At 32.1% G+C, this 13,827-nt stretch overlaps 1 protein-coding gene across 10 annotated transcripts; it reads left to right on the plus strand.

Moving 5' to 3' along the window:
- The first annotated feature begins 4,126 nt into the window (after positions 1-4,126).
- LOC110780046 (uncharacterized) lies at positions 4,127-9,543 on the plus strand. Of its 10 annotated transcripts, none has more exons than XM_056826772.1 (6): positions 4,127-4,529; positions 4,784-4,856; positions 6,612-6,662; positions 6,907-6,944; positions 8,948-9,037; positions 9,169-9,543. In XM_056826772.1, exons 2-6 carry the CDS (start codon positions 4,829-4,831, stop codon positions 9,367-9,369), a joined length of 408 nt encoding a protein of 135 aa, XP_056682750.1. In that variant the 5' UTR covers positions 4,127-4,529; positions 4,784-4,828; the 3' UTR covers positions 9,370-9,543. The 10 variants fall into 10 exon arrangements, 8 of the variants coding, with proteins under 8 accessions (XP_056682750.1, XP_056682754.1, XP_056682749.1 ...); XM_056826771.1 differs by having other exon boundaries at positions 4,194-4,529; positions 4,706-4,856; XM_056826777.1 differs by lacking the exon at positions 8,948-9,037 and having other exon boundaries at positions 4,211-4,529; positions 4,706-4,856.
- Positions 9,544-13,827: the final 4,284 nt, after the last annotated feature.

A 13,827-nucleotide genomic window follows, 5' to 3' on the forward strand; every position in this document is an offset into this window, starting at 1 on the left:
CTCCTGAACATTGTGTATCAAAATTAAACCTGAAAAAAATGAATAATGAAAGTAAGTCAGCTTTATATATCATATAGGAAATTTCGGTATTTACTACCTTAAAGATACACCATTTTTGTATTTACTACCTTATGAAATTTTTATTTTAAATTACTACCTTAAACTTTCTAATTATTTTTATTTACTACCAATTTACAGTTTTTTCATTTTAAAAATAAGATATCTCTTCCGTTTCTTAATCGTTTAAAGTGATTCAAAGTTCATTATTTTCCTTTTTCTATAGGGATTTCATTGTGAACGACATTTCAAAACAATTCGTTTGATAATTCATTAAATATTTTAATATTTTACAAATAATATTTAATTAGTTTTACATTTCATAAAATGTTAAAAGCAAGATACCTATGGAATCCTTACACATAAATGAGAATAATGGGTTTTGAATCACTTAAAATGACTAAGAAACGAAAGAGATATCTCAATTTTAAAATTAGAAAACTATAAAATGGTAGTAAATACATAAAAATTGGAACTTTAAGGTAGTAATTTAAAATAAAAATTTCATAAGGTATTAAATACAAAAGTGGTATATTTTTAAGGTAGTAAATACCAAAAAATCCTATCATATAGTAACTATTTAGAACACATAGTAACTGTTTAAAACATGTAGTAACTATTAGAAATATATAGTAACTATTTAGAAAATATAGTAACTGTTTAAAACATATAGTAACCTTTCAAATAATATAGTAACTATACAACACATAGTACACATAGAACCTATTTATAACATATAGTAACTATTTAGAAGATATAGTAACTGTTTAAAAGATAAAGTAACTATTTAGAACATATAGTAACCTTTGATATAGTCACTATTGTAAACATAGTACACATAGAACCTATTTAGAACATATAGTAACTGTTTAAAACATATAGTAACTATTTAAAACATATAGTAACCTTTGGAATCATATAGTAACTATTTAGAAGATATAGTAACTGTTTAGAACATATAGTGACTGTTACCAACATATAGTAACCTTTGGAATCATTATAGTAAGTGTATAAAACATATAGTAACTATTGAAAACATATAGTTACTATTTAGAACATATAGTACATGTTTAAACATATAGTAACTATTTAAAACATATAGTAACCATTTAAAACATATAGTAACTATTTAGAACATATAGTAACTGTTTACAAAATAAAGATAACATGTACCTATTACAAAGATATAGTAACTACTTAAAACATATAGTAACTATATATAAATTAAATTAACACTTACACAATTGGCAGACCATCAGCGCCAACTTCTTTCAATACTTGTGCATGCAGTTGATGAGATTCAGGCTGTGGAACGTCAACCAAAGAAGAATTTTGTAATACTAGTTGTTGATTAGGTTCTTCTTCTTCAATTGGTTCTGTTTCAGGTTCAAACTCAATATCTTTTGTTATCGGATTGCCAGCCTTTTTGTTCTTTTTTATAGCTACAGATTCCTTAGCAACTGAAACAAAACAATTACAATCATATAGTAACCATTACAATCATATAGTAACCAATAAAATCATATAGCAACCATAATAGAATATAGAAACCATTAGAATCATATAGTAACTATGACAAACATATAGTAACCTTTGAAATCATATAGTAACTAATGTACAAATAATAAGTTATAAAATAGTATAGTAACTATTGTACAACATAATAGTAACCTTTCATATAATATAGTAACTATTTATTAGACATACTAACTGTTTAAATTTATAATAATATTTAAAAAAGATAGTAACTATTTATAATACATAGTTACTGTTTTAAAGTTATATTTACTTTTTAAAAAAGATAGTAACTATTTTAAAAACATAGTTACTGTTTTAAAGTTGTATTTACTTTCTAAAAAAGATAGTAACTATTTTAAAAACATAGTTACTGTTTTAAAGTTATATTTACTTTCTAAAAAAGATAGTAACTATTTTAAAAACATAGTTACTGTTTAAAACATATAGCAACCTTTTACAAAATTTAATTGCTCTAAAAAACTACTAGCACTATGAACATTCCAGTCACTAATAAAAGCACTTAAAAACTTCGTAAAATAAAATAAAAGGTAACTATATCTTTGAAACAGTAACTTCATGAAACACTAACCCTAATTTCAACAAAACCACAAATAATTCAATAATTCAAAATCAAACAAAAAGTAAGTTCAAATTACCAGGAATTATTTTACGAACAGGATTTGGCCGTCTTCCTCGCCTTCGAGGACCGTCAACTGCCACTTCAGCGACGACATTATCGACTTCAGGTTTCTTCACTGCCGGTTTCTTCGCTGCCGGATTCTTCGGTGCCGCCTTCTTCACCATTTGGAAAGAGTAATTTGATGCAAATTGGAAGAGTAATTTGATGCAAATTGATCAAAATAATCACTGAAATTAAATTTGAAATGGAGAGAGAAATTCAGAGAGAAGTTCGAAAGCAGTTTAGAGAGAGAAGTTGAGTGAGAAGTTCAAAAGCCGGGAAAAAAGGAAATTAAAAAAAAACATATATATAATTAGGAAAGCACGTGGCAGTTACACGCAACTTCTCGCACGCAACAACGCAAAGACTATAATACCCTGGTCCATAGCATGGGCCGGGTTTACTATAGTGTAAATACAAGTATATTGCCCTTCATAGTTTATAGAATATACTCCCTCTGTCCCGGAATACTTGCAACGTTTTGACTTTTTGCACTATTCACATAATTCACTTTAACCATATTTTATTTCAAGTATATGAAAATAAATGTTAGTATATAATATATTGTTTGCTTCTTCTTAATATATATTTAAAATATTAATATTTTATATGTTTTTATGTAGTTAAACAGGTGGTCAAAGTTGTGCATTGACAAGCGTATCCAGTCAAAACGTTGCGAGTATTCCGAGACGAAGGGAGTAGATCTATTCATCATATCATAAGTCGTCGGAGTACTCCGTAACTCATATATAACACATCTTTATTTAATTTTTTTAATTTTGTTGGTTTAAACATGGCAGAATTAAATTAAATGGAGAACAAAGTTCTTACATTTTGATATTTTATTTAGGACTTTACCTAAAATTGGAAACAACTCCTATAAACTAAAGCCTCAAGTCCTATACGTGACCAGCCACACCATCAACTTGATGGTGTGACATGTTCACACTTATAAATAAGCCCAACGTGTTTAAAGCCCATAAAATAAAGTAACATCAACAAAGAATATAAAGTAACATCAGCATAGAAAATAAAGTAACATCAGTAAATACAAAAAACCTCTAACATGAAATTGAAGAAAATGCAATAAAACAAGAAAAGTAACAGCGAATACAATGTATAAGTAACACTAGCATAGAAAGTTAAGTAACATCAGTTATATAATAAACCTCTAACATGAAATTGAATAAACTGCAATAACTAAAAGGTAACACCATCATAAAATGTTAAAGTAACACAAGTCTATATAAGGAACCTCGAACATGAACTTCAAAAATTTGTAGGATAAGGGTGAAAATAACAACGAATACAACGTATAAGTAACATTATCATACAAAGTCAAGTAACATCGGTGTATATACAAGAAACCTCTAACATGAAACTGCAATAAAATAAGAAAAGTAACAATGAATACAATGTATAAGTAACATCAGCATAGAAAATCAAGTAATACTAGTCTATATAAGGAACCTCTAACATGAAATTCAAGAAACTGCAGAAAAACAAGAAAAGTAACAGCGAATATAATGTATAAGTAACACCCGTCAATAACTTTCTCCATATTAGCTACGCGCGTCACACTATCAACTTGATGGTGTGGCTGGTCACACATGAGACTCACTGAAACTAAAGTACGGAGTATTAAGTACCAAGAATGAAGACTACACTAATGAAGTCACAATGTTTTTCTTGAAATGAAAATAAAACTACGTCAAGACTTCTAAGAGTGTACGTGTTCTATTTATCTAAATTTTTGTTAGAGGATCTGGTATGATAATCGATTAATCGACTCACTTTTCATTTACTTCCACTACTACAAAAGGCCTTAATTCTCGACGACATTACCTCGACGATGCGGATTACCGTCAGCATAGTGGAGATGGTCCGCGTTATTTCTCGACGGTGTTTAACGTCTATTCAATTCCTCGACTGAGTACAGTGTCGAGATAGCACGGTTATAACACGTGATTCATTTGTTTTGGGAAGAAGGGAAAACCGCTCAGGTAAACCCTAACACTCGTTCTGGTTTTCAACTTCTCACCTCACCGCCTTCATCTCCTTCATTCACCCGTACTGCTGAGAAAATCCGCCATTTCTCAATGGAGATGCAAATTTCTTCCCCTGCAAATTTGTTTTCCCTTGTGATTTGTGTCACTCTTACTCAATCCCGCTACACCTATGTCCTCTCCAATGTTATAAAACTTCTAACTTCTCTCAGATTGCAGACCTTGTTCGACCATCTGGGTGGATTTTGCAATTTTAGGTCTTGTGTTTGGTAAGTAATTTTAATTTATCCGTGAACAATCTTTAATTTGAAATTCGTTCTTTCATATTTTGGGTTTAAATTTGTGCAATTAGGGATTTGCTTTTCTGTTTTGGTGAATTGGCAACTCAACGAATATCAATTATTGATTTCGATAAATTTTATTCCGTTTTTTCATATGAATTTAGGTTTATAAATTGCCCTAAAACTTCTCTTTATGGGGTCGATGTTAAATTGATGAAATTCGGCATTTGAACTTCAATCAGGAGATCATGAACGACTATATAGGTTCATAACAGATCTCTCCTTCTATGGAATCAGAGTTTTATCTCATTTCAGGTACTAATTTTCTCTTCTTTCAAGATCTGATTTTTTTCCTCCAATTGTATGAGTAATTGTTGAGAGTTTGAATTATTTTATATGTTAGAGGATAATGAGTATTACTCCAGCAATATTTCTGCTTTTGATTAGTATGTGAAGTACATTATGCCTAGAGACATAGTGGTTCTTATTGTAGAATTCTTATATTCCTGTAGATTGAGTTTGAATAAATTATTTTTTTAATGAATTCTCCAGGAATTTGGAAAATTCGTTTTGTCCGATAAGTTTATCCTTCCCTTTATAACTCTGTTTAAGGCGCTTAAACATTTATAGTTTTTATTGAACAAGGCTATTAGTCCTTTACAACTGAGTGCACTTTCTCCGCATGTGTTTCAGCAAGTGATGTGCTTGGGGTAATTGATTGAGTTGGGTTCTGATCTTTAGATTAACTTGTATATGCATCTTCTAATTTAAAAGTGTTAGTTATTCTGATGGATTATTATCTAATATTTCGCAATTAGTGTATTTAAAATCTGGTCAGAAAACATGGATGGCAGATGAAAATATGAAATCACAGAGAGACACAATTTTCTAGGGAATGCCTCTTGTCCAGGTCTCTGATAAAATCTTCTGGTTTTGCGAGGGTTGTTTGATCTATTTGTTATGATGTTGCAGTGTGCTACTTTTCTTGTATGTTAATGTCGTTGTATTACCACCTTTAACAAAAGCATACATATTATCGAATTTTGTGAAGGGAAATAATTTTTTGAAGTAAAGTTAAAGAGACATGTGATTAAACAACAGTAAGCATATCATAGGAGATTATTAACATGGCTTTACATATACTTTAAACATAAACCAACAAATAAGCTCAAAGATCTTCTGTATGTAATGTTATGTAGAATTTTTGATATGGTTGTGGCTCGAGGCAAGCAATCCTACACTGGAAAGAATTTATCTGATTTGGTTAATTAAGTGTTATACTGAGCTTTCCTTGCATTTCTTGTAGTTTTATACAAATGTATTAGGAGAGATCTTCGATTCAATTGATGGTACCATATGTTGGTGTAAATGGATTTGGTAAGTTATTGAGTTGAATTCCTTTATAATACAACACTACTACAAAATGCGTGCTTTCTCGACGCGATGGGGTCGACGCTGTGGGAAACCGCTTGGAAGGAAAAGCAGTCCGCGTGTTTTGTCGACGGTTTATATCGTTGAAACAATTTGTCTACTTATAACAGCGTCGACAATTCCCCATGTGCTCCACACGTGACCTGAACAGTTCGTGACTACAACTTTTGGGGGAAAAGAACGCCCCTCGTTTCCACAGCCGCATTAAACCTTCTCTCTCATCAGTTCTCAAATCATCCCAACCCTAAAATCAGTTCTCATTATTTTTCTTCTAATTTTCAGGATCTGAGAGTTAATTTCTTGCTCGAATAATGTATGAAGTATCTTCAAGTTTTTATCTTTCATCTGAAGTTCTCAATTTCTAGGGTTTGTTTTTGTTAATTATATATGTCGAATCGAATTTATTTTCAGGTCTTGTTATTGAAGTTCTTGATTCAAATCCCGTTAGCAATCGGTTATTTTTCAAGTTTCTTCTCTCATTTGTTTAGTTGTTATTTGGTATGGATAATTAAAATTTTGATTTGTGTATGTTTTAGGTTTTCTTTCTTTTATCATAATTTTTTGCCATTGAACTGTGTTTTCGTTTGAAATTGAACTCTCACTTCCTTCGGATCTAACATTCGTCACCCCCATCTCCAGGTCTGTTCAAGGATTCACAAGTTTGGCCACCAACTTTCTCGCCAATTACAGGTTGATTTTCGCCCCTCTCAAGCTCTCTTTCTCTTTTGTATTCTTTCAATTATTCTCTGAAATTGCAGCTTTTAATATATTTTGTTTATGATTCGTAACATTTAGGAAATTATTCACACTTGTGAATTACCTCTTAAAAGTCATTGTTTATATTTTCAATTCGGATCATTTGGGAAATTTCTTTGCCCTTAACTTTATTTATTTGCACAGTCTGCTAATTTCTCTTACATTTACTCCTATTTAGGTACTTACAATTTTTCATCTGATTCTACTATGTCGCTGGTAACTTAATTTTCCCCCTTCTCTGTTTTTGTTTTAGATTAGTATATTTGGTTAAATTTCTTGCTCAGGGAAATTTCATAGTCAAATTGAGTAGGATTGAAATTTAACTTTGTAAAGAAGGAGTATTGTAAATTAGATTAGATTCAGGTTTTACTGTTTCAAAATTTAGGACCCAAAACATAATACTTCCCGAAACTAAATTTCAAGAAGAATACAATTAGTAAACAAGTCAAGACTTTTGATTGCATTTGATTAGTTAATGTTTTCACAATTATGTTAGAGTACCTCTTTTCTTTACTTATAGGTATATTCTTACATTTAGTTGCTTTTATAAATTAAACTACTTCATTTCTCGAATTTTATTTCTTTAGAAATGCTGCAAATCTGCAATTGTCTTTAGTGAGCTTCCAATTGTTTCCTTTACTAGGCAGGACACTGTAAGCCTATGTTACTCCGACACTCCCTCGGACGGCTGGTGTCGGTGTCGACACGACCCGACCCGCGACACGACGCTCGACACGTGTCCGGGGAGGTGTCGACACCGATGTCGGAAAAGTGTCCCGAATACAGTGTCGGAATCGGAAGGAGAAAAAAGAAAGTAGAAAAAAAAATTCAAAACTTATCATTCAAGATTAAGATATACATCGTAGGTGTTAAAATTTGTCTTACCCATAACCAAAGACACTAGATCTTGAAGAATTCGAAACCCTAGCTCTAGTAATTGACGGTCGGAGAAGGCGAGAAAAGAAAAATATTGTTGGGGCTTTTATTGTATAAGAAAAAACGATTTGAATTCCCTCTTCAATTTTGTTTTTCGTTAAAAATTAACTCTTTGAGAAACAACCATGCCATGGCTTCTATCCCGTCGTTTTGGTGTGTGAGTTGTTTCTGCAATTTTGCCTGGGTGGGGAAGGTGGACGGTTTCTAACTATTTTTTTTTTACTTTTTTTTACTTTTTTGTTACTAAAGTAAAGGTGTGGTGTGGGAAGTAGATAAACCCACGTGCCTACTACCTACCTTTCCCACTCAATGTTTTATTTTACTTTTTTTTTTTTTTTCATTTATTGTAGAGTGATGACAAACCCATGTGCCTGGGAGTATGTTTCCCATTCATTTTTTTTAGTTTTTTTTTCCTGTATTTCATTTATTGTTAGTTTACTTTAATAAATTTTGCATTTAGATATTTAAGTAGCTTTTATTAATAATTTAATGCCTCATTTTTTAATTTAACAATTTCTTTTGTATTTAAAAATAAAAGTGTCGTGTTTTTATCCGACACTTTGTATTAGAGCGGTGTCTAAAAAACAAGTCAAGACACCCCTTTGACCGTGTCGGGGTGTCTGCAAATATTTGGATTGAAGTGTCGGACACGACACCGACACCCGTGTCTGAGTAACATAGCTGTAAGCAAATAGAGTATAACTAATTACTTTGATATGTATGTTGTGAACTCTGTAACAGAGATCACTGTCATATTTTATTTGCATGTTGTGTCTGCTTCCTTCAGTTTCCTTTGATGTTAGGTGGGATAACTAGGAGCGAATCTATCACTAGACTTTGAGCCTATCTCACGTGAACACTTGAGAAAATGGACTAAACTTTGACCTTAGTGTTTCTTTCAAAATCCGTAAAAAAAAATATGTTCTATCATGTATGTTGTACTGCTGTAGAGTACTATATTGTAACAAGGTCAACTGCAGCAGCAGCCGGATGCTACTGCCAATTTTGCTCATGAACCCAAAATTACTAGTTTTGTTTTTGTTAACGCTGCCAAGCATGTAATTTTTCTATGTTTTTGTTTTTTGTTCAACCCTTTTTTGGGTACTTTTCAATTAATTTTTCTTTGTTTATTAGTGAAATGTATGTGCAAGTTTAGAATTGACCGTCTTAACCAGAAATGTTGCCTTTTGATTGATGAAATTTGAACTGTATTGAATGGATTTTTTCCCATTTTAAGCTCATTATTTTCATGTTCATGTGTTTTCTTGAGTATGGTATTCTAGTTTGAATTTATCGAAAGGAGATGCTTTTTCTCCGACTTCTTCAGATCGGCAGCAGATATGACGAACTTTTCTTTCTATTCTCGTGTAGTTGTAAGTTTGAGATTTGTGCAACCCCAATAACTACCATGTTTCACTTCCAGAACTACTTTATCCTCTGCTTTTTCTTTGAAACCCCAATAATTTTTCTTTGTTTATTGCTGCAATGCTGTTTCGATCTGCAGGTGTTTGGTGCTGTTTTCAGCTGCACAGGTGTTGCTTCTTGCTGTTGCAGGGTGTGGGTTGTGCTCCTGATGTGTGCAGGCTGTTCTGCAGGGAGTCCAGGTGTTGCAGTCAGGTCTACAGGGAGTGTGGTGTTCGATTGCTGCTGTGTGCAATCTTATGTTGCGTACCCTTTTATTGCGTTTGTTGTGTTTGGTTGTTAGGGAGTGGTCTGTACTCCTCTAACTTTTTCTGCTGTTTCGTTGTTTAGATACTTTTGTTCATACCTTTTGGTATTAAATTTGTGTTTTGGAGATATATAGCTAGCTAATTTAATAGTTTGGACATGTGTAAACTTAATTTGATGATATGATATGAGGATTTGGAGCGAGCTAATACGTATTATTATATATATATATATATAGATTAATATATAATCTTGTCATTTATAATTTTAAAGGTAGTTAATTGCATATGTTTGGTTTGGTTTTAATTAATTAGTTTCAGGTTGATTTTGCTTTGGGATAAAATGAACGATTAAAAAAAAATATTAATTTCTCGACGCTATATAGTGTCAAAACATGATTCGCGCAAAAATTGTTGGTAAACCCGCAAAAAATATTACTTCGCAGATGACCGTCGAGAAATATATAGTTACACTAAAAACCGTCGAGAAACTCGACGCACAAAGGCGCCAAAAATATTTGGGTTTTTCTCATTGGTAGCCATCAACTTTTGCAAATTCTCAATGGTAACAAAATTTTTGCCATATTCTCTTAAATAACATTAGTTTTTAAAAGTTTCTCTAATATAGCAATATATTTATAATTAGTAGCTAATTAACCTAATTATAAATAATTAAATAAAAGAAAAAGGAAATTCATTACTCCTCTCTTAAACTCCACCCGTCTTCTTGCTCTTCTTGCCATAAACCATGGCTTCGATTTTTAAAACTTTTTTATGGTAAAAGTAAAGTTTAATCATCTATTGATCAAATGGGGACTTCTTATAACAAATTGTAAAATTAAAGTAACTTTTTTTTTGCGTCAGTTCTTTAAACCTTTTTCCCCATGAGCCCATTGCGATGAGAACCCTTAACAGATTGATTCAAGCATGCCAGAGGCCAGCATTGCCAAAGAGCTTGAATTAGACAAAGATAAGCGGTGGGAGAAACTGCACCATATGAATCATCTGAATGATCAAATGGGTCTTCTTCCAGCAAAGAGGAAAGGTCTTTTTTTAATTAAGTTTTAATTACAAGAACAATGCTACCATAGAGAAACTTTTAAAAACTAATGTTATTTAAGAGAATATGGCAAAACTTTTGTTACCATTGAGAATTTGCAAAAGTTCATGGCTACCAAAGAGAAAAACCCAAAATATTTTGTAGGCGACAAAAACCGTCGAGATTATCGACGCGGCAGGGCGACGAGAAATTCTCTACGGCCAATTTTCGACGCTAGGTTAGGGCGTCGAGAAAATATTTCTCGACGCAATTAGGCGTCGAAAAATAGCCAAAAAAGCGTCGAAAAATGACGCGTTTTGTAGTAGTGTTCGTACATTTTTTTATTCAACTCGTCTAGTAAATAATATCATGATATCGACTTTTTTGTTAGAAAATTGTTATAACGGATGCAAAAAGATTAAATTAACGTAATTAAAGAACACAGAGATTTAACGTGGTTCACTAACAATGTGTTAGCTACGTCCACAGGCAGAGGGGAGAAAAGTTTTATTGATCTTGAGGAATACAGATTACAGAATACGGCTAGGTTATGACCTAAAGAGTTTATATATTACTCTCTAGAGAGATGCGGAAAAGCCCAGAAAATAGGCCCACAACAGATAACCCGTGTCCAAAATAATAGATACCGTAAAGTTCGGGGGCGTTGCCCCCGAACCTCCATCGGGACAGCGAGATCCTCGTGTTGGGGCGTTGCAGTAAGGGACTTGACCGATTCAAGGCATTATCTAACAAAAATATATATAGGCATTTCTTTTATGTTATACCCACTACATTTTTTTTCTCCCTCCAAATGGCCGGGTCCAACAATCATGTACAATATTTTTCCAATTTTCCATTGCGGATATACTTAATAAAATTTCATAAACAACCTTACAATTGTTGTGATAACCTACTTTATACAGTTGTTGCGATAAAATATCTTATATTCCATCTGTCCCTTAATATTCGCTCTGGTTTAACCGAAACAAAGCTTTAAACAATTTAATTGATTTATTAATTTATTGGGTGGTAGTTGATAGGGGTAGTTAGTGATAAATGTGTCAAATAGGGGGGGGGGGGGGGTTGAGTAGTGTTAAAAAAATTAATATTGTTTTAGGAAGTAGGATATATTGGACTCTTTGGTTAAGTGAAAGAAATGATATAATATTAGTAAAAACGAAAATGATAAATGTCGCAACATGCGACCTTTAAGCTGTGTCACAATGATGACATGGCATGCTTATGTGTCATGATTTAAATTGGAAACTAAAATATTTAACTTATGTTACATATTATACATGTTTCAAAAAAAAAAGATAGAAAAATTTTAACATTCAAATTAGTTTCTTTCTTTATATCGACTACCTAATTTACATATTTTCATAGTAAAAATATTGCATTGATAGTAAAAATATTCTGAAGACACGTAGCCTACGCGGTGTTTATATGTACTAATTAAACTCCAACACATAAAAGTACTATAACTAAATGTTGTAGCAACTTGCGACTTTTATCATCACCCTTGTAAAACCATGTCATTATCAAGATAATTTACCCTGTTTTTTGTAATTTAACCTAATTTTTTGTAACTTTAACCTAGTTTTGATTAACTTTTATATTATCAATTAAAAACTTCATAAATAAATATTGTAAAGGGTTAAATGATTACTATTATACACTATTAGTGAATTTAAATAAATATTTTTTATTAAAATGAAAACTTTTATCACTAAAAACAGATAACTTTTACATATATATATAGTAAATTTTAAATATTTTAAATTAATTTTTAACCCGATGTATAATATTTATGGTACACCATTGATAAGTAAGAATTTGTGATATTTGAGCTAAAATAACATGTTTTCGTCTGCAGTTTATTATTTGAACACATTACTTGAGGCCCAAGGATATGCAATTTATCCTAGCACTACGTGTTTTGATATTCTGAAGCACGAGTCACAGTAGAGTTTGTCTACCAATGATGTCTTGGCCTAGTGGTTAAGACTGAGGGCCTGTGTACAATAGGTCTCAGGTTTGAATCCCCCACCCCATTTGTAATTTATATTGCCCTTGTGGCTCATTGGAATCAAAAAAACAATAGAGTTTGTCTCACATGCATCGACAACCAACAATTTCTGACTTCCGCGGCTAACATCTGAACTTCCATTTACGTGACCCATGGTCCACATTCTTTTTTATCAATATGGGTCCCACTTACGTCACTGTTAAGGCTGCGTTCTATTCACCTGATTTACACTTATTTTTTCCTGAACTTATCTTATCTGAACTTATCTGAACTTAACTGAACTTATCTGAACTTATCTGAACTTATCTGAACTTATTAAAACTTATCAAAACTTATTTTAGTTATGATTTGTACTTGGCCCACACTTATTTTTCCTGAACTTATCTTATCTGAACTTATCTGAACTTAACTGAACTTATCTTAACTTATTTTTCCTGAAATAAGTGAAAATAAGGTGAACAGAACAGGGCCTAAATCTACTGAGATTTCTGGGAAATCATACACTTACCCTGAGGGTAAGATGAGTAGACTTACCCTGCAATCAGGGATGCACAAGTAAGCAACTAAAAAGTAGGTTTAGGGGGGAAAATGTATGTTTAAGGGGGGGAAAATTTCACTGCTTGCGCCTTTCTGGTCTTCTTCAGCGGGCTTCTCAGCGCCTTATTTCCTTCCCAAATATTATACAGCCCAATTTTCATCTTAAATTTTTTTAAAAAAAAATTCAATTTTACACATTCTGCAGATTTACAGATAACCACAACCCCCTTTTTCTATTTTCCATTTTTTTTTTGGGCCTGTAAAATTTCCAAATCTTTGAATTGTCCCCAAACAACATCTTTCATAAAAACAACCAATTAATAAACCTTGCCTAATCTTCAAAACAAAATTCTCTCAACTGATAAACAACATTTCCTCTTCAACATTGGTAACATCGCAAGGTTTATTATAGACGAGGCAAGGTTGAAACGATGTTGAACCCAGATTAAGAAGCAAGGATAAATCGATCTCGAACGCAGATTAAGAACATAGTCTAAATTAACAGAAAAGATCAACAAATTTGGGGAGATCTGAAAAATCTTAGGTTTCATCGACAGTTCAGAAGAAAAAAAATAGAAGGAATTCTTATTTCTTTTTTTGAATTTCGAATTTAAAATGAGGCTGAAAATTTTGGGGGTGACTAGGAGATGACTAGGACATGAGCTGACAAAAATAACCAATTACATAACAGGGTACCATGACAAGACTTTGAAGGAAATAATGCCCTTGGTCCAAGTATGCATTCAATGTTAAGTCTAATAAATGCGGTTCAGTATTAATTAACAAGTTAATAATTCAGTGAGATCAAGTGAGCTGAATGCCTAGCTAGAGGCCGCTTCAGTTCAAGTGGAATTAATGATATTAATCCACAGCTTACTCTTGACTTAACCC

Source organism: Spinacia oleracea, chromosome 4 (genome assembly GCF_020520425.1).
Source record: "Spinacia oleracea cultivar Varoflay chromosome 4, BTI_SOV_V1, whole genome shotgun sequence".
Classification (NCBI taxonomy): Eukaryota; Viridiplantae; Streptophyta; class Magnoliopsida; order Caryophyllales; family Amaranthaceae; genus Spinacia; species Spinacia oleracea.